The 22,795-nt window shown below is 34.3% G+C and overlaps 1 protein-coding gene across 1 annotated transcript in view; it reads right to left on the bottom strand.

Moving 5' to 3' along the window:
* Positions 1–22,795, bottom strand: part of LOC132743378 (major antigen-like) — a gene marked incomplete at its 3' end in the record, with an annotated part of 49,988 nt that overhangs the window by 8,005 nt on the left and 19,188 nt on the right. The window contains 12 exon segments of the mRNA XM_060731894.1: positions 683–799; positions 3,170–3,294; positions 6,780–6,834; positions 10,393–10,579; positions 12,368–12,477; positions 13,628–13,798; positions 14,742–14,821; positions 15,056–15,197; positions 15,552–15,662; positions 16,867–16,970; positions 17,740–17,847; positions 21,676–21,731. Of these exon segments, the coding sequence (XP_060587877.1) occupies positions 683–799; positions 3,170–3,294; positions 6,780–6,834; positions 10,393–10,579; positions 12,368–12,477; positions 13,628–13,798; positions 14,742–14,821; positions 15,056–15,197; positions 15,552–15,662; positions 16,867–16,970; positions 17,740–17,847; positions 21,676–21,731 (1,366 nt within the window).

The following is a 22,795-nucleotide window of genomic DNA, read 5'->3' as shown; positions in this document are numbered from 1 at the left end:
TAATGCTCTAACCTGACCAATGGGGGTCAGGTTAGGAAACCACCATTTTATTGTTTATAAGGAGAAAAGTTGTGTTCCTGTAACTGCCAAGTGTACTTGTTTTGAGGACATTTACAGATTAATGAATAAAAACTCAAAACGAAGAAATGAAAATTTTGCCTGTGTCTCCCTTTAAAGGAGTTTCAGTCAGGTAAACAAAAAACTCTAAAACACAAAATTTGAAATTCTCTAATTGATCAAATCTGAAAAAACTGCAAAAAAATACTCAGATTTAAATTCAAAATCAATTTTTAGAATGATTATTAGCTCAGTTTGGGTAAAAAGCATTGCAATGCTTTTCAATTTGTGTTCATTTTGCACTACAAAAGGGATTGTAATGGGAAACAGAAAGAGGGAATGATCTGATATTTTGCTTACAAGTTATAAGCCCAAACATACATCAAAGGGAACACAAGTCTTGATAAAATATTTCCAGTCATTTCATGAGTGGAGTCCATTAAAAATGTAGGCCCATTATTCTTCATTACCTTGTACTTTATTTTTTAATGGGATTAAGTAAATCATTACAAAAAGAACAAATTTGTTTGAGTTTTTTTGTTGTTGTTATTCTTAATCTAAAAAAAAATTTTTATTTATACTTGTAAAACATATCTAAATTAAAGTAAATAGAATATAAATTTACCGTAGCAAAGTTTTTTGTATTCTGTTTGGCATTCTTCAATTTATTTTTGGCTTTCTTAAGAGATTTAGCCAGAGAGTTCACATTCTTTTTTGGTTCCTTCATTGCCCTGGCTTTCCTCTATAGAAATAAAAACACAATACACTGATTAACAGTTTCCACACTAGCAGACGACAGGTAATTCTTATCAGTAGTTTTGCTAGGTAAGACAAGAGGGCCATGATGGCCCTGAGGTCGCTCACCTGTATATAGGCCCCCCAACCCCCAACCCCCCCAAACGTTGCAGGGCCAATTTAACCAAAGGGCTTTTATTTGCACAAACTTGGTAGACACCCATAAGAAGATGTTTCATGCTAAACATCTAAGCTCTAGCTCATTGGGCTATTTAAAAGAAGATTTTTTTTAAAGTTTTTACTATACACATATAGTTAAAAACAATGACACCCCTGGGGCCGGGCCAGTTATTACCCCAGGGTTTTTATTTGAACAAACTTTGTAGACACTTACTAGAATATGTTTCATGCTTAATATCTAAACTCTAGCTATTTGGTTTTTTTCAAAGAAGATTTTAAGTTTTTGCTATACACATATAAGGAAAATCAATGACCCCGGGGCGGGGCCAATTTTGACCCCAGGTCTTTTATTTGAACAAACTTTGTAGACACTCACTTAAAGATGTTTCATGCTTAATATCTTAACTCTAGCTATTTGGGTTATTTCAAAAAAGATTTTTTAAGTTTTTGCTATACACATATAAGGAAAATCAATGACCCCCTGGGCGGGGCCAATTTTGACCCCAGGGCTTTTATTTGAACAAACTTGGTAGACACCTATTAGAACATGTTTGATGCTAAATATCTTAACCATAGCTCTTTGAGTTCTTTAAAAGAAGATTTTTTAAGTTTTTACTATATGCATATATAGGGAAAATCAATGACACCCGGGGCGGGGTCAATTTTGACCCCAGGGCTTTTATTTGAACAAACTTGGTAGAAACTTATTAGAACATGTTTCATGCTAAATATCTTAGCTCTAACTCTTTTGGTTCTTTAAAAGAAGATTTTTTAAGTTTTTACTATATGCATATAGGGAAAATCAATGATCCCCTGGGGCGGGGCCAATTTTGACCCCAGGGCTTTTCTTTGAACTAACTTGGTAGACACCTATTAGAACATGTTTGATGCTCAATATCTTAGCCATAGCTCTTTGAGTTCTTTAAAAGAAGATTTTTTAAGTTTTTACTATATGCATATAGGGAAAATCAATGACCCCCCGGGGCGGGGCCAATTTTGACCCCAGGGCTTTTATTTGAACAAACTTGGTAGACACTCACTAGAAGATGTTTCATGCCAAATATCTAAGCTCTAGCTCTTATGGTTTTTTAAAAGAAGATATTTAAAGTTTTTTCTTTCGGTTGCCATGGCAACCAGAGTTCTGCATGGAATTAAATTCTTTGAACAATTTTTAAAGGTGACCACCAAAGGAACATTCCTGTGAAGTTTGGATGAAATTGGCTCAGCGGTTTATGAGGAGATGTCATTTAAAGTAAAAGTTTACGGACGACGGACGGACGGACGGACGACGGACGCCGGACGAAAAGCGATCACAAAAGCTCACCCTGTCACATTGTGACAGGTGAGCTAAAAATCGGTTGCCTATCTCACTGTATAAATCATACGAGCCGTGTCACGACAAAACCAACATCGTGCGTTTGCCACCAGCATGGATCCAGACCAGCCTGCGCATCCGCGCAGTCTGATCAGGATCCATGCTGTTCGCTTACAAACCTTATAACAAGTAGAGAAACTGATAGCGAACAGCATGGATCCTGATCAGACTGCGTTGATGCACAGGCTGGTCTGGATCCATGCTGGTCGCAAACCCATTATGTTGATTTTGTCTTGGCACGGCTCATTTATGCTTCCAAGGGATCACCCGTCTTCCTGATTTTTCTACAAAGATATATAATTAACAAGCGAGAAAAATAAAAGCAACACAATATGTCTATGTCGGACAAGATATTGTCACCTTAGTGCAATAACTGGTTAACTCCTATTAAATTTATAATGACTTAGTGCAATAACTGGTTAACTCCTATTAAATTTATAATGACTTAGTGCAATAACTGGTTAACTCCTATTAAATTAGTTATGACTTAGTGCAATAACTGGTTAACTCCTATTAAATTTGTAATGACTTAGTGCAATAACTGGTTAACTCCTATTAAATTTATAATGACTTAGTGCAATAACTGGTTAACTCCTATTAAATTTATAATGACTTAGTGCAATAACTGGTTAACTCCCATTAAATTTATAATGACTTAGTGCAATAACTGGTTAACTCCTATTAAATTTATAATGACTTAGTGCAATAACTGGTTAACTCCTATTAAATTTATAATGACTTAGTGCAATAACTGGTTAACTCCTATTAAATTTATAATGACTTAACTCGTTACTGCATTAAGATGATGCTATGACAACATACCTGCACTTCTTTCATGGCTAATCTATGCTGAACCTCGGCCTCCACTTGTTTATCAATCTGATATTTCATCAAGACTCTCAAAGCGAGGAACGCATTACTTAAGATACCTTCCATCTTGTTTAAATCTAAAAATAAAAACCATTCTAAGATGTATGACCTTCACATAAAAAGTAGGACTGCATCTTGTTTAAATCTAAAAATAAAAATCATTCAAAAATATATGACCTTCACATAAAAAGTAGGACTGCATCTTGTTTAAATCTAAAAATAAAAATCATTCAAAAAATGTATAACCTTCACATAAAAAGTAGGTCTGCACACATGGGTCTCACTAGGAATCTGAGGGTTGTTGATGGCAAAGGTTCGAATCCTGTCAAGGACAAAGGTTCAAATCCCATCACAGGCAAGCTGTTGTTTCCTTGAGCAGGAAACATTGCATTAATTGCTTACGGGAATGGTTTCAAAAGTATGTCTAATATAATTTAAGCTTATGGCTTCCTACACAATCAAACTAAAATAATTTTTGTATAAACTAATGAAAGCAGATACAAGCTACATGTATACTCCAATAGGATCTTGATTATATTAAAGGAGTCCAACTGCGGAAAAAAAAGCCTTTAACCATAAAATTTGAAATTCTTACATAATTATATCTTGTAAGACATTTAAAATGGAAAATTCTGCAAAGAAAATAAAGAAATATACTCAGAATTAAAAAAAAATATCAACTTTTAGTGCAATTCTTAGCCTAATTTGATTGGAAAAAAAATGCAACACTTCTGGTTCATTTTGCACAATTAAAATGATTATTTAGGGGAAAAAAACATGGCGAGGGAATGATCTGAAAAATTAAGGCCCCAGTTATTGGTCCAGGCCTTCACCAAATGGTGCACAAATCTAGGAAAAAATATTTCCTGTCCAGTCAGGTCAAAAAACCTCAGTGGAGTCCCTTTAAGAACCTAATCGGAGTATCACAAATACAAAGTGTGACAAAATAATTAAACAAGAGGGCCATGATGGCCCTGAAGTAGCTCACCTGTACATAGGCCCCCAGAGCGGGGCCAGTTTAAAGCCCGGGGCTTTAATTTGAACAAGCTTTGTAGACAACCATTAGAAGATGTTTCATGCTAAACATCTAAGGTCTAGCTCATTGGGATTTTTAAAAGAAGATTTTTTTTAAGTTTTTTCTTTACACATATACTAGTAGTTAAAAACAATGACACACTTGGGGCAGGGCCAGTTTGACCCCAGGGCTTTTATTTGAACAATCTTTGTAGACACTTACTAGAAAATGTTTCATGCTTAATATCTAAACTCTAGCTATTTGGGTTTTTCCAAATAAGATTTTTAAGTTTTTGCTATACTCGTATAAGGAAAATCAATGTCCCCCGGGGCGGGGCCAATTTTGACTCCAGGGCTATTATTTGAACAAACTTTGAAGACACTCACTAGAAGATACTTCGTGCTTAATATCTAAACTCTAGCTATTTGAGTTTTTTCAAAGAAGATTTTTCAATTTTTGCTATAGTTTTACACATATAGGGAAAATGAATGACCTCCGGGGTGGGGCCAATTTTGACCCCAGGGCTTTTATTTGAACAAACTTTATAGACAATCACTAGAAGATGTTTCACGCTTAATATCTAAACTCTAGCTACTTGGTTTTTTCCAAAGAAGATTTTTTTAATTTTTTCCTATACACATATAAGGAAATTTGGAAAATCAATGACCCCCAGGGCCGGGCAAATTTTGACCCCAGGGCTTTTATTTGAACAAACTTGGTAGACACCCATTAGAAGATGTTTCATGCTAAATATCTAAGCTCTAGCTCTTTGGGTTCTTTAAAAGAAGATTTTTTAAGTTTTTACTATATGTATACAGTGGAACCTGTCTAATCCGAACTTGTCCGGACCAGAAGAAAAGTTCGGATTAGAAAGGTTTCCGGATTAGAAACGTTTCCGAATAAGAAGGGTTTTTTTACATTTTTTTCATGTTATTTGCAAAATAGTTTAAGGAAAGAAAACGGGAAAGCATTTGAAATTGCAATTTAGATATTTTATTTTGCAGTATCTTTTCGTTCATTTTAATACATGTGAAAACAAAAATAAAGAAATGAAAAAATCAATAAATAAGCAAAAATATTATGTCCTCAAGGGTAAGTAAACCTACGATATTAAACAGGAGGCCGAGACATGATTTAATATTCGTACCAGCATTTGTCAATTGTTGTTTACGCTTATCCGATTCAGCGACTATCCGAATTCACCGACAGTTTCCATTAAGTTTCATTACTTAATCACGTATCATTAAATCCATTACAAAGGATTAACAGATATTTCTATTGCATTATATCAAAATATTTATAGCAGCTGACGAAAAACAATCAATAAAGCAATTAAAGAAGATATAAAGGCAAGCTAAGTGTAATTTTACACCTTCGCAGATAATACGTTTCACCCATTAATCAAGCTATTAACACTTATCAGTACACCTGCAAGATGTGCCATTATTTGTTATTTTGAATGTGTTGCAAAATCTGTTCGGATCCGAGAGGTAAATTTTAGAGTAAAATAAGAAAAAAAATTGAAAAAAATCGTCCGGAATTCAGAGTAGACAGGTTCCGGATCCGAAAGGTTTTTTACTATTGAAAATAGAACGAATAAAATCGGGACTGGACACTTCGTTCGGATTAGAAAGGATTCCGGATTAGAAGGGTTCGGATTAGCAAGGCTCCACTGTATATGGAAAATCAATGACCCCCTGGGGTGGGGCCAACTTTGACCCCAGGGCTTTTATTTGAACAAACTTGGTAGACATCCATTAGAAGATGTTTCATGCTAAATATCTTAGCTCTAGCTCTTTTGGTTCTTTAAAAGAAGATTTTTTAAGTTTTTACTATATGTATATAGGGAAAATCAATGACCCCCTGGGGCGGGGCCAATTTTGACCCCAGGGCTTTTATTTGAACAAACTTGGTAGACATCTATTAGAAGATGTTTCATGCTAAATATCTTAGCTCTAGCTCTTTTGGTTCTTTAAAAGAAGATTTTTTAAGTTTTTACTATATGCATATAGGGAAAATCAATGACCCCCCTGGGGCGGGGCCAATTTTGACCCCAGGGCTTTTATTTGAACAAACTTGGTAGACACCCATTAGAAGATGTTTCATGCTAAATATCTTAGCTCTAGCTCTTTGGGTACTTTAAAAGAAGATTTTTTAAGTTTTTACTATATGCATATAGGGAAAATCAATGACCCCCTGGGGCGGGGCCAATTTTGACCCCAGAGCTTTTATTTGAAAAAAAATCTAAGCTCTAGCTCTTTGGGTTTTTTAGAAGAAGATATTTAAAGTTTTTTCTTTCGGTTGCCATGGCAACCAGAGTTCTGCATGGAATTAAATTCTTTGAACAATTTTCAAAGGTGACCACCAAAGGAACACTCCTGTGAAGTTTGGATGAAATTGGCTTAGTGGTTTATGAGGAGATGTCATTTAAAGTAAAAGTTTACGGACGACAGACGGATGACGGACGGACGCCGGACGAAAAGCGATCACAAAAGCTCACCCTGTCACTTTGTTACAGGTGAGCTAAAAAGAAAAGAAATGACTTACAATCTACAACTATGCCCACTAAAGCAGCCAACATGTCCTTCGGATCAGGTGATAACTATAAAACAACAATTTGCACAATTATTAGAGAAGTATGTATATCTATAACTAGTATTTGCTATTCTGAAATGAAATTTTATTTTGTTTGGGTTTTACGATTAACAACACAGTATAAGTTATATGGTGACTTTCAAGTTTTAATAGTGAAGAAAGACCTGCGGTGCCCCTCTGTGCATTACTTTAGGTACGAATGGACACTTGAGTAGAACCACCAACATTCCGTAAGCTAGCTAGACAGCTTCCTCACATGAAAGACTCTGTTGCGAATCAAACTCACAGAGGTGAGGAGCCAGAGATTTAAAGTCAACAACCTTAACAACTCAGGATGGACACACCCCCTAAAATGTTCCTGTAAAGAAGCTTATGTGGTATTGAGTAAACAAACTTGTACATTTAGTACTAGTTTAGACCTTAACAAAGTTTCTTAATAACTTATTTTCCAAAAGAAGAAAATGTTGGTTTAAAATTATTTTAATAAACAGAAATGAATTTGTTAAGGAAAATTTAATTCTTTTTACATCATAATGATGCTTATATTTGTTACCTGACTAGGACAAATCTTAAGCTACGGGAACAGTAGTTCCTTCCATTATTGTAAATGTAAACACTTTTAAAAACAACAACATTTTAAAAAAGTGACCATGTAACAAATCAGTCAGTAACAATTTTGTTTTATTTTCACAACATGTACTTTCATACTGATAATTATGACACATAAAAATTATATACATAAAGAACATTTTCTATAAAATGCCCCGCCCCTAGTGTATTACATTTTACAAAATGGGAAGTTAATAAAAGTACCCAAAAAAGTTAAATGTTGTATAAATAAAAAGAAAGTTTACTGTTTTGTGATATTTTCCACTGGATTATACATGTATATATATGTACTAAATTAACAAGCTGTTAAAATTAGGGGGAGGTGCATTTATTAGAGAATATGTGCTAATTAACATCTACGAAGCATCATGCATAATAATGCAAAAGAAATAAGAAAATGGGCAAGCAGCTATCTAATAAGTTTAGATTTAAATTTAGTGCATCAAATACAGAAAACCTGAAAATCTACAGGCTGTGGAACAGCCTGGGCAAAACAGACAATTGATTCTTCTGTCACCAATGTCCATAAAAAGAGTACTTATAGTACAAAATCAGTCTAGTTGATGTTGTGTAAGAAAATCACATAAAGGTCAAGTGAAATGAATATACATGTATGTACATTTCATGAAATCTTGATGCACCAACCCTTTGCAACACCCTGTCCCCTATTGCCCTCTCCCTTGCCACCCCTTATAAAAGGGGCAGCAGGGTAAATGAGCCAATGCTTTAATTTCCATAACTCATTCCTGCTGGATAAATGTTTTGATTTGGAGCCAAAAAAGGGAAAGAATAATATCAAACTTACATTAACTTTAGAGGCCATTTAGCAGGGATTACATCATCCGAATTTCTGTGCATGGAGAGGCCTTTACTACTAGTTTGATTAACTGAAAGAAAATTCCCCACTATTTCCAAGTATTGAGGGCGGGGTAAAAGTCAGCTGGTGCAAAAAAAAGATTTCATAAAGTGTGTATCACAGAAAAAAAAGATGAAGCTTTTCCTATGACTATGTATAACCATATAAACAGTGGTAAATTTTATTATTGTGGCAAAGTTAGATATTGTGGTAAAAGGGTAAAAAAGTGATTTATGAAAACGACATATGTATATTCTTTAAGAAAATTTGGCAAAATTAGAACTGCTGACATAAAGGGTCACACATTTTTTTCTTACCTTTGAAGTAAAACTGCTGTAAAAAATATAAACATAAGAGAACATTGTATAACTTAACAGTATCTAGTACTAAAACTTGTATCATGGTTTATGACTGTTCTTTTTTTTAGGGGAGCTAAAATTATGTGTAAGCAACCCGATGGCTGAGTCTGTAGTCGCGAATGGTATTCAGAGGGTCCCAAGTTCAAATCCTGGTCCGGCTGCATATTTTTCTCACCTTGTAACACAATGTCATGGAATTTTACATATTATAAAACATTGTCAACTCAAAGCTACTGTATAACCTTTTAGTACTGTACAATCTGGTTAAACATTCGGTACGGTATAACCTGATGAAAATATTTAGTACTGCATAACCTGGTTATATTTAGTACTTTTCAGATTTATTAAACACTTATGATTATAGATGCCTGCAATATATAACAAGAGCTGTCCGTAAGACAGCGCGCTCGACTTTTTTATTGCTTGCCAATAAAAAAAGTTTTTGCAGTAAAAGGCAATACAAGAATCTCTGTATTTTTAAAGTGAACTAGTTGTTTGATACCCTTGAATATTACAGCAATGTTTATATGACATAATTTATGGTAAAGTGAACAAGTGGATAGGAATGAATTTTTTTAGATTTTTTAAGTTTTTTAGTGCTTGCCTATAATACAAAACATTGACAGTTAAGGGCCATAATTCAAATAAAATCTTTGACAGAATTACCTTCTCCTGGACATGTTTGGGAATCATGATTGTAAACAAGTATTCCAACTTTCAAATTAATATCTCAAACAGTTCAGTCAAAAAGTGGACTGGTACTAAAAACTTAACCAAGATTCTAAGTCGATAAAAGGCCTTAATTTTTAAAACAAATCCTTGACAGAGTTACCTTCTCTTGCGTACAGATGGGGTAATGATGTGAAATAGCATTAAAAGTTTCAAAGCAATATCTCAAAGGGTTAAGGCAATAAGTGGATTTTACCCATATTCAATGTATTTTCTAAGTCAAAAAGGGGCATAATTCTGTCAAAAACCTTGACAGAGTTATGTCCTCTTGTCTGTTGATGAAGGTCGTGATGGTAAACAAGTATGGTCAGTTTCAAAGCAAATACCTCCAATGGTTTTGAAATAAAGTGAGGTGGTACAAAAAACTTAACCAAGCTCAATACACTTTCTAAGTCAAAAAAGGGCCATAATTCTGTCAAAAACCTTGACAGAGTTATGTACTCTTGTCTGTAGATGGAGGTTATGATGGTGAACAAGTATGGTAAGTTTCAAAGCCATACTTGTAATACTTCTGAAATAAAGTGGGGTGGTACGAAAAACTTAACCAAGGTGTGACGCCAACGCCGACGCCGACGCCGGGGCGAGTAGGATAGCTCCCCTTTTCATAGAAAAGTCGAGCTAAAAATTATAACCTGAATAAATTTACTATAAAACAATGATTTATTTTTTTTAGGGCTGGGAATTATATTCGAATATTCGAAACACTACCGAATGTTCGAACATTGAAAAACAAATACAAATATTCGAAAAAAAAAGAATGTTTTTTTTTTTTTGTTATTACTTTAAAATTTCAATTAAGATCTTAAAGTAAATCATTGACCTTTACTTGACCAGGTGTTCACACGTTTGTATGACGCGTGTCAATGGTTATCGCCAAATAACTGTGAAAACTATGGGGTCTAGTTGATCAAAAGGGCACCGTTTCACTTTTTGCAATTTACCTGTTTAACAGTTTAGAATGTCTGATTTTTTAAATAAAACCTAATTATTTTGTTGCCATTGCAACACTTACCTTATCTTTAATATCACCTAATTCTTGCAGAGCCTGAGCTTGATCAGCAAGGTTCTCTTTCTCAAAACACACCATCAAGTGATCACGGAAATGCATGATTCCTCGTAGCATGCGTAAAGTGTCTTTATGTATGCTTGTCAATTGATCTTTATGAAGGAATTCCATTTTCTTTATACTTGCATCACCTCTGAAAGAAATTTTTACAGAAGGGTTAGTCCCCAGTCCCCAAGATAATGAGATAAAAATGTATATGAAAGCACAATAAGACAAAAGGGCCATGATGGCCCTTTTATCGCTCATCTGATTATGCATATTCAATACTATTTTATTTTAGCTTTGTGACCTAGATTTTGACCACAGATGACCCATATTCTAACTTGACCTAGAAATCACCATACAACTTTTTTTGCCAATTTTCAATGATATTGGATCAAAATAGTAGCCTCTAGTGCAAGAGTTTTCCATATTTGGGTTGTGTGACATAGTTTTTGACCACAGATGACCTATATTTGAACCTGACCTAGAATTCACCAAAACCACTTTTCTGACCATTTTTTAGAATACACATTGTATTTGGATCAAACAGTAGCCTCTAAAGTGTTAACATATTTTCCATATTTGTAAATTGAGACCTAGATTTTGACCTCAGATGACCAATAATCAAACTTGACCTAGAAAACATCAAAACAATCTTTCTGACCAATTTCAAACATACTTGAATCAAAATAGTAGCCTCTATAGTGTTAACAAGAATTTTCCATGTTTGGGCTATGTGAACTAGTTTTTGACCACAGATACTACTGTACCACACTACTAGAAATCACTAAACCAACATTTCTGACTAATTTCCAAGATATTTTGATCAAAACAGAGCCTCTAGAATGTTGACAAGGTTTTTTCTCATATTTGGGCTGTGTGTCCTAGGTTTTGACCCAAGGTGACCCATGTTCGAACTTGACCTAGAAATCATCAAATCAACCTTTCGGACCAATTTCCAGGATATTTTTATCAAAACAGTAGCCTCTAGAGTGTTAACAAGGTTTTTCCATATTTTGACTGACCTATATTTTAACCACAGATGACTCATAAATCAAATCTGACCTAGAAATCATCACAATAACCTTTTTGACCAATTTTCAGGATATTTGGATGAAAATAGTAGCCACTAGAGGGTTAACAAGATTATTCTACTTTTAGCTCCTTCGACCTAGTCTTTCATCCCCGATGACCCATGTTCAAACTCATTCGAGCAGTAACTTTAACAAACAATCCTGACCAAGTTTGATGATGACTAAGGCAAAAGTGTGACCACTAACAAACAAATGTGGATGTACAACCAACATTCAACAATCCTAAAATCTCACCATAAGCTAGCTCAGGTGAGCTAAAAATAGCCCATAAATAAATATTATGTAATTTTAGTTTCATTACATAGAGTACATAGAATTGTTAAAAAGTAGAATTATGCAGATAAGTTGAATTCGTGAAAGTGGATTGCCCTGCTTTGAATTCGGAACTATCATGAAAGTGGATTGCCCTGCTTTGAATTCGGAACTATCGTGAAAGTGGATTGCCCTGCTTTGAATTCGGAACTATCGTGAAAGTGGATTGCCCTGCTTTGAATTCGGAACAATCTGTTTGAATTTTCAGGATTTTCAATATCAAAATACAAGCATCCAACATGTTTATAATGCCTAGTCAGACAATATAGATGTCAAAACTAAATCAAAATTCTAATTTGCGAGGCTAAATATTTAAAATGTTCATTTTTTCAATTTTTTTTTATAAAATTTATATGATTTTAGTGTGCAAGTCTTCAAGTCATCAAGTTTAAGAAATTTAAATCCCTTGTGAAAGTTTTTGATAATGTATACATCTGTCAAAGGCATCATGTTCATTCTCTGCAGGGTAAAGGTTATAGTAAATTTTACCACATATAAATAAACACAAATTACTTGAGTAAAAATAAAATTACCTTGCTTTTTCTTTCTTGACATGTGACTTGACCTTCTCAAGTTCTGCTTCAAAGTCTTTCTTCATGCCTGTCATCAATGTCTTGACGTAACTCACATCTTTATCTTGTCCCTATTATAAAACAATTATATATGTGCTTATCTTGGTGAAAATGTTTAGTACTATATATCCGGGTGATAATATCTAGTATTGTTTTACCTGGTGATAATATTTCATCCTAAAAAACCTGGTAATAATATATAGAATTGTATAACCTGGTGATAATATTAAGTACTGTATAACCTGGTCATAAGATTTGGTACTGTATAACCTGGTGATTATATTTAGTACTGTATAATTTTGTTATATTAAGTACTTCATAATCTTGCTATATTAAGTATTGTATAACCTGATAATATTTAGTACTGTATAACCTTGTGATATTTATAACTGGTTAACATCGATATATTTACTACTGCTTAACTTTGCTAATTAAGTACTGTATGACCTTGTGAAATTTAGTACTGTATAATCTAGTTATATTAAGTACTGCATAACCTGGTTAAGTATTAAGTACCCTATAGGCTGGTAAAATATCAAGTACTCTATAACCTTGTTAAATTTAGAACTGAATAAACTGGTTAAATATCTAGTACTGTACTACCTTACTTTATTTATAACGGTATAACCTTGTGATATTTAGTACTGTATAACCTGATATTTAGTACAGTTTAACCTGGTTTAATAGCACTGTTTAACCATATTATATTTAGTACTGTACAACCTGGTTAAAAATTTAGTACTGTATAACCTTGTTACATTTAATGCTGTACAACCTGGTTAAATATTTAGTACTGTATAACCTTGTTATACTTCGTAAAGGCAACGTTCACAGGACACATTGGCATTTGGTTATTTGCATTTTTAAAAGATTATATGTCAGTCCTGTGAGCAGCAGAAATTTCAGTGAAAAGGGGGGTAATCATCTTTGGGGACACTTTGCAAAAAAGTTTGGTCGATCAACACACATCACATCTTTACCATGAATACTCAATTTTAAGGTTGCTTTAGCGGTCAAATCTTATAATGTAAGTCTATAGGAACATTAGTATGGTAGTCTGACCATAACCGGGTGATATTATTTAGGTCTTTTCAACCTGGTAATAATATTTAGTACTCTATAACCTGGTGATGATTTTTAGTACTTTACAACCTGGTTATAATATTAAGTACTCTATAACCTGGAGACAATTTTTATATACTATTTTGATAAAAGTTTTACATTGTTAACTTGTTCTGCAACAGGAGTTTCGGGAACGTTAGTCGTTGGTCGTTCCTGAGCCTCTTTCTCCAAAATTGTGATTCTCGCCATCAGGCCTTTATTCTTTTCTTGTTCTGCACGACACAAATCTTTCACTGTCTGCAGTTCTGCCAAGTATTTCTCTATGTCACTCTAAATAAATACCAGAATATAATTCACTATACAATTACGTGTAACAATTTAATTTATACGACAATTAAAAATCTTTATTAATTTAAAATAAGAGTTAAAACAAGATTTCACAAAAATAATTTTGAAGTGTATTTGTGACCAGATAAAAAACTACACTGTTGATAAATTGTTTTAGAATATTAATATGAACTAAAAAAAACTGCTGGGGGATTAATGATTCAGAAGTTTAAGGAATCAATGGTCTTTATTTCATGTTAAAAGTTCAAGCTTCTCTTAACTTTAATTTAGGTGTTTTATAAACTTTAAGCAAATCAAAACGGATGGCCTAATGGGATAAATTTAGTACATTGTTTGGAAAGAACTTGTTTGGAAAGAACTTGTTTTGAAAGAACTTGTTTTGAAAGAACTTGTATACACAAGGACCTTCTTTGTACATGTAAATATACTAGAATGTTTCTATGCTTTGTGACAGTTGAATTGTCACAAGCAGAATGAGTTTAGTTCTTTCCTATTACAGATATAAACAACTTCATAGGAGCGTCCGTGGCTGAGTGGTAAAGGTTGTTCACTTCAAACCACTTGCCCCATACAGCTGTGGGTTCGAAACCCCGACAGGCACTTTGAATTATTTCATGTGAGGAAGCTATCCAGCTAGCTCACAGAACATTGGTGGTTCTACTCAGGTGCCTGTTCGTGCCTGAAAAATTGCAACGGAAGAGCACCTTCCTCCACCAGTAAAGCCCAATCAAAAACAGTCAGTACATATACTGAAATTTTCCCCATAAAATGATGATTTTTTTCTCTCTAAATTTAAGATATTTAGTGGGGTAAGTGACATCTACAATTTTTTTCTTCATAAGTAAAACGGTTATGCTGCCATGTTTTTTTCTTTTTGCCCCATATGAAACAAAATAAAAGAAAAGTTTCATCTAATAATAATGACCTTTGCCCCCTCTAGTTCCTCTTCCACTTCTTTCAGCTTTAGTTCAGTTGATGAATCAACAACCTTCACATAAACTTTCTCTGCAAAAATAATGTAATACAATTTATACAAACTAATACAAAATCATCTTTACAATTTAGGTGCCATATGATCTAAATTGTGTGGTTGTCCTGCCGCAAAACCAAACAAAACAAGTTAATTGAGGCTTTACTGCAAAACTGCAGTAACTTATAATATGAAATAAAGAAGGACGTACAACAGTCTTAGCAGTCAACCCTTGAAATACTATGTGAAAGGATAATATCTTAACATACCAGGTGACGGAGGGGGTGAAGGGGTTGGAGGGGGTGTTGGTGTCCTCTTCATCTCTGTCAACTCTGATTGTATATATTTAATCTTGCTAGTTAACTCCGCAATCTTGTCATGCATTTCCTTATTCTTTGTTTGTAGCTTTTCCTAAATACAAACAAGCTGAATATTAATATTACAAATACTGTTGGAATTGTTGGAAATTTTCATTTTGTAAAATTTGCATTTTTTTTTACCTTTTTACAAGATAAGTGCAAATTTTTCATGTGCTTTGCATAATCAAGCACATTTTACTTACAACAGAGTATATTTCTGACAAAATTTGCAGTAACTTATGACACATTCTTGACATCCCCATTCAAACATAGTCTGGCTACTGTAAAAATTATACTCTACAATTTCACAGTAAAATTATCGAAATATAATTTCACTGTCTTCTGAAAAGCATGTAATAAAACCTCAACTACAAGGTTACAAATGTCCCTCAAGTTTGACACTTACCAGAGCGTTTTTGGTATCAAACAGTTCCAGGGATTGTTTGTTAAATTTCCTCTTTTGATCATCTATCTCTCTACCAAGTTTATCACACTGCGACTTGGCTAAATTAAGTTTCTAAAACAAAACAGTATAATCAACAACATGTGACATTACATAACAAAACACAATACATATCATATCATAACATAGCATAGCAAAGCATAATATAACATGACAAAGCATAGCATAACATAGCATAACATGACATAACATAGCATAATACATATCATATCATAACATAGCATAGCAAAGCATAGTATAACATGACAGCATAGCATAACATGACATAAGATATTATAACAAAACATACAAATCATTTTAATCTAGGGTGGTCAGTGCCCTTTTTTTTTTTTACATTCATATTACATTCTATCTGAATTTCGAAGGACTATTGTTCAATCAGGTTATTGTTGTTTTTTTAAAGGGACTCAAAAGAGGTTTTTTTACATGATGAGATTGGAAATATTTTTCCAAAATTTGTATACAATTTGATGTAGGTCTGGTCTAATAACATATCTGCAAATTTTCAGATCATTCCTCCATCTTATATTTCCCTAAATCATTATTTTGATTGTGTAAAATGACTTAAAAATGGGTCAAAGACAGAAAAAGGCAGGGTTGCATTTGTATACCAAATATCATGATGCAGTGATGTTTACCACTGACCATTAATGTCGAAAATTTAACTAAGTCGGTAAACAGGAAGTGGATCAGTGACAGACTTGAAATTGAATCCCACAGTATGGGACCAAGTGTCAATGCTGTATGCCAAATATCAAGAGGCTGTGATAAGTAGTTGCCCAGAAAACTGTTACAAAAATTTCCTACCATTTGTGTCGAAAATTTAACTAAGTTGGTAAACAGGAAGTGGATGAGCGACAGACCTGAAATCGAATCCCACGGTATGGGACCATGTGTCAGTGCTGTATGCCAAATATCAAGAGGCTGTGATAAGAAGTTGCTGAGAAATCTGTTACGAAAATTTCCTACCATTGACCATTAATGTTGAAAATTTAAATAAGTCGATAAAAAGGAAGTGGATGAGCGACAGACCTGAAATCGAATCCCACGGTATGGGACCATGTGTCAGTGCTGTATGCCAAATATAAGGAGGCTGTGATAAGTAGTTGCTCAAAAAACTGTTACGAAAAGTTTTTCCCCGCCTGCCATCCATCAGCCCATCTTCCTCACCCCAAACCCCCCCCCCCCCCGACATTCACCATACTATAACCTAGCTTTGCACCCCAGCCAATAAGAAAAGGAGAAGAAAAAATTTTACCCCTTGCAATTCCAAACACTGTTTTTTCTTTTCATCCAACTCTTTCACGCGTTTGTCGTATGTTTTCATCATATAATCAAACTGTTTCTGACACAGTCTAATCGCTGAAATATTTCATAAAATAAAAGTGGCTGAGATAATAAACTGAGATAATATTACATATTGAAGATGCCCCAATAAATGAAATATATAATAAGTTCAATAAAAACAAACTCTTTTCTTTAGCTTTCGACGATTAAAACCTCAGAAAAAATAGACGTTTATAAAATAACAAATGACAAATGACGCAACGTCCGTTTTTTTGTGTTTTTTTTTTTTTAAAGTGACCTACATCACCTGGGAATTGAACCCGGGTCACCCAATTTACATTCAAATGCTAAACCTATTTAGCAAACCAGACGTCTTTTGATCTTTTTTTTTCAAATTAAGATGCCCTTAAGCAAGTTCATAAGCATGAAAACTTAACCCTTTCACTGCCATAGGGACGGCTTAAGCCGTCCCTGTTTTTTTCGGCGTATTTGCCATATGGACGGCTTTAGCCGTTTCTATAATTATTTCTATAATAATAATAGTAATTATAATAAATTATTAATAATAATAATAAAAAATAATAATAAATATAAAGAAAATTATACCATCGAGAAAAATTATTATTATACTCACAGATTTGGAAACATATATAATTATCATAATACTAATAACAAATAATAATAATTATATTAATTAATAATATAGTAATTTCTTAGAAAACCCTCTGGCAAAAAGGTGATCAATAAAACAATAACCCTCTGGCAGCGAAAGGGTTAATCATAACTACACTAAAGTACATGTATTATATATAAAATATCAAATCATTGCACATATCAGACTTACCATTTTTAAACGCCAAATTCTTAATCATTTTATGACTTTCTTCAAATACAGAGAGAATGGTCTTGGCCGCTGATTCCCATTTCGATGGATCTCCATGTAAAGCCTTATCTAAAAACAAAAAAAAATTAAAAAGCTACAATTTTTCCATATCATTGATCCCAATTCTTAAGGATTGAATATCACTTATCGTCAGCTGATGCTAGGGCATGAAAGATTTTTGACTGCGAGTCATTTTGCCAGATAGAAAAATTATGATGGAAAAACAGAGTGAGCAAATGATCTGAAATTAGGCACACAAGTTATTTGTCTAGACCAAGATCAAATTTAATGGAATATTAATCTTGAAAAATCAATTCCAGTACCATCATGTCAAAATACCCTAAGTGGAGTCCCTTTAACCCTTTACCACATATATACGCGAAACAACGCACTTTCGACCCCCCCCCCTTTTTGGGGCCTCAAATAGTGAAAAAATGTCCTATTTGGGCCCTAAACATAAGTTTTCGTTTGAGAAATGTTGCTAAAAAAATTGAGCACTTTTTCGGCGCCGCCCCCCCCCCCCTATCCAAAAGATACATCAGGGGGTTGCCAGAAGGGGGATGTGCCCCCTTCTGTTTAGGGGGGTTTGAAGGGGGGCGGAGTCCCCCTCATCGCCAACAAAATTTTGGACTTGTGAGAGGCTAAAAATGACCCCAGGTCGACCATAATGTAACGTTTAACCAACGCTGAAAAGCCTTTGACTCTATCTCAATCCCTTGAGAAGTTGCAGCACTTTGAAATAAATTTTGATGGAAAAAATCGAGGCAAAATAGTGATTTTTGGCAATTTTGAGATGTTCCCTCGTTGCCATGGTAACAGGAAATTTAAGACTGAGCATGTCGTTACAAAGGCAATGGTCCAGTCAACATTTGTGCCAAGTTTGATTAGTATTGAAGCATTTTTCAGAGTTTCATAGCAGTTTGAACTTGTAACAGGAGGCTTTTCAGTGAAAACAGCCATTTTTCACAATATGCTCATGGGGGAAAGGGTTAAAGGAGGTCCGAAAGTCTAAGAACATGAAATTTGAAAATCTTACAAAGATTAATTGGGGCAATTAAAACAGATATATATGCATATGTGAATGAAAATAACAGAATATACTCAGAATTAAACTGAAAATCATTTATGAGTGCCATTTAAAAGAGCCCGATCTGGGTTAAAAGCATTTGTAACCTTTTCATTTTCGGTCATATTGGCAAAAAAAAAAAAAAAAAATCATCATGAAAGAAAGTAGTGAGCAAATCATCCAGTTAGTGCAGTAATGGATTAACTCCTAATATAATTAAATATGAGTTATTCAGTTAACCATTTACTGCACTGAGGTGACGAAATAATCTGAAATTTTGCACAAAACCTATATCAAATTCTTAAACAAGAGGGCCATGATGGCCCTAGATCGCTCACCTGACCCATCAAACTCATCCAAACAATTACCTAGACAAGCATTCTGACCAAGTCTCATGACAGGTGAGTCAAAAATGTGACCACTACAGTGTTAACAAGGATTATCCATATTTGAGCAGTGTGACCTAGTTTTTTACCCAGGTGACCCATATTCAAACTTGACCTAGAAATCATCAAAACAAACTTTCAGACAAATTTCCAGGATACTTGGATCAAAACAGTAGCAACTAGAGTGTTAACAAGATTTTTTAATTTTTAGCTTCGGTGACCTAGTTTCACATGAGATTTCGAACTCATCCGAGCAATTACCTAGACAAGCATCCTGACCTAGTTTGATGATAATTGAGTCAAAACTGTGACCACTAGAATGTTAACATGGTTTTTCCACATTTGGGCGGTGTGACCTAGTTTTTCATCCAAGATGACCCATGTTCGAACTTGACTTAGAAATCATCAAATCAAACTTTCAGACCAATTTACAGAATATTTGGATCACAACAGTAGCCACTAGATTGTTCACAAGATTTTTCTATTTTTAGCTCCTGTGACCTAGTTTTTCATCCGAGATGACCAATGTTCGAACTCATCCGAGCTATCACCTAGAAAAACATCCTGACCAAGTTTGATGATGATTGAGGCAAAATTGTGACTTAGAGTGTTAACAAGGTTTTTCTATTTTTAGCTCAGGTGACCTAGTTTTTCATCCAGGATTACCTATGTTCGAACTCATCCAAGCTATCACCTAGATAAGCATCCTGACCAAGTTTGATGATGATTGATGCAAAAATGTGACCGCTAGAGTGTTAACAAGGTTTTTCTACTTTTAGCTCCAGTGCCTGCTTTTTCATCAGAGATGACCCATGTTCGAACTCATCCGAGCTATCACTTAGACAAGCTTCCTGACAAAGTTTGATGATGATTGATGCAAAAATGTGACCGCTAGAGTATTAACAAGGTTTTTCTATTTTTAGCTCCGGTGACCTACTTTTTCATCCGAGATGATCCATGTTCGAACTCATCCAAGCTATCACCTAGGCAAACATCCTGACCAAGTTTGATGATGATTGAGGCAAAATTGTGACCTCTAGAGTGTTAACAAGGTTTTTCTATTTTTAGCTCCGGTGACCTACTTTTTCATCCGAGATGACCCATGTTCGAACTCATCCAAGCTATCACCTAGACAAACATCCTGACCAAGTTTGATGATGATTGAGGCAAAATTGTGACCGCTAGAGTGTTAACAAGGTTTTTCTATTTTTAGCTCTTGTGACCTAGTTTTTCATCCGAGATGACCCATGTTCGAACTCATCTAAGCTATCAACTAGATAAGCATCCTGACCAAGTTTGATGATGATTGAGGCAAAAATGTGACCGCTGGAGTGTTAACAAGGTTTTTCTATTTTTAGCTCCAGTGACCTAGTTTTTCATCCGAGATGACCCATATTCGAACTCATCCGAGCTATCACTTAGACAAGCTTCCTGACAAAGTTTGATGATGATTGAGGCAAAAATGTGACCGCTAGAGTGTTAACAAGGTTTTTCTATTTTTAGCTCCGGTGACCTACTTTTTCATCCGAGATGACCCATGTTCGAACTCATCCGAGCTATCACCTAGACAAGCATCCTGACCAAGTTTGATGATGATTGAGGCAAAAATGTGACCGCTAGAGTGTTAACAAGGTTTTTCTATTTTTAGCTCCGGTGACCTACTTTTTCATCCGAGATGACCCATGTTCGAACACATCCAAGCTATCACCTAGACAAACATCCTGACCAAGTTTGATGATGATTGAGGCAAAATTGTGACCGCTAGAGTGTTAACAAGGTTTTTCTATTTTTAGCTCTTGTGACCTAGTTTTTCATCCGAGATGACCCATGTTCGAACTCATCCGAGCTATCAACTAGATAAGCATCCTGACCAAGTTTGATGATGATTGAGGCAAAAATGCGACCGCTAGAGTGAACGGACGGACGACGGACAATCATCGATCCTAAAAGCTCACCCTGAGCATGCTCAGGTGAGCTAAAAATCTTAAAAAATATTTTCAGCCCTATCATGTCAAAAAATCTCAGTGAATTACCAGTACCATTTAAAGACACATCATGCCTTAGAAATGAATAATTTGTCTGTCTTTAAAAAGGGAAAACATGCATTTTATAATGATTTATAATGTTTAAAATAATGGCTTATAAGCATGTTAGATGCTTATCTCATTTATCTCATTAAGGAAAGCCAAAAATCTGAAATTATTTGCCATAGAACAGTAAAATGTGACTTCCATACAAAATACTAAACTTTGACTTTCAGATGATAGTTTTAGAAAATGCCTTTGTTCACATAAATTTTTTATTATTTTTCATTGTAAAATATGAAATTGAACACAATTATGACAAAATGTCAAAGTTATTTTTAGTTTTATCTTTACACTGACCATTTATACATAATGTAACTTTAATGACACTTTCCACATATTGACATAAACATAATTTTACCATCAAAGACAATAATCCTTTCTTTTCCTAACTTCTTTTCCATCACGGCTTTCCTCCTACAGAAATATAAATGTGACAAACTTAAAGTCTGATACAAGTATCTGTTATTATGGAATATGTGACATCAGGCATTATTACAGCATATACCAATATTTAAGTAAAAGGGGAATATACACTTACCTTTTGATAGATGGCCTATTACCTATTGAAAGATGGCCTACTTCTTACCTATTGATAGATGACCTACTTCTTACCTGTTGATAAATGGCCTACTTCTTACCTTTTGATAGATGACCTACTTCTTACCTATTGATAAATTGCCTACTTCTTACCTATTGATAAATGACCTACTTCTTACCTATTGATTAATGGTCAACTTCTTATCTATTGATAGATGACCTACTTCTTACCTATTGATAAATGACCTACTTCTAACATATTGATAAATGGCCTACTTCTTACCTATTGATAGATGAGCTACTTCTTACCTATTGATAGATGGCCTACTTTTTCCCTATTTATAGATGGCCTACTTCTTACAATATACCTATTGATAAATGGCCTAGTTCTTACCTTTTGAAAGATGGCCTTCTTTTTACCTATAGATAGATGAACTACTTCTTACCTATTGATAAATGGCCTACTTCTTACCTTTTGATAGATGACATACTTCTTACCTATTGATAAATTGCCTACTTCTTACCTATTGATAAATGACCTACTTCTTACCTATTGATTAATGGTCAACTTCTTATCTATTGATAGATGACCTACTTCTTACCTATTGATAAATGACCTACTTCTAACATATTGATAAATGGCCTACTTCTTACCTATTGATAAATGGCCTACTTCTTACCTATTGATAAATGGCCTACTTCTAACCTATTGACAGATGGCCTACTTCTTACCTATTGATAAATGGCCCACTTCTTACCTATTGATAAATGGCCTATTTCTTACCAATTGATAAATGGCCTACTTCTTACCTATTTTTGAGGACCTACTTCTTACCTATTGATAAATGGCCTACTTCTTACCTATTGATAGATGACCTATTTCTTACCTATTAATAAATGGCCTACTTCTTACTTATTGATAAATGACCTACTTCTTACCT

Source organism: Ruditapes philippinarum, unplaced genomic scaffold (assembly GCF_026571515.1).
Source record: "Ruditapes philippinarum isolate M1 unplaced genomic scaffold, ASM2657151v2 ctg3502_1_1_1_1, whole genome shotgun sequence".
Taxonomy (NCBI): domain Eukaryota; kingdom Metazoa; phylum Mollusca; class Bivalvia; order Venerida; family Veneridae; genus Ruditapes; species Ruditapes philippinarum.
The sequence above is the reverse complement of the archived record's forward strand: the minus strand, read 5'-3'. Positions and strand labels throughout refer to the sequence as shown.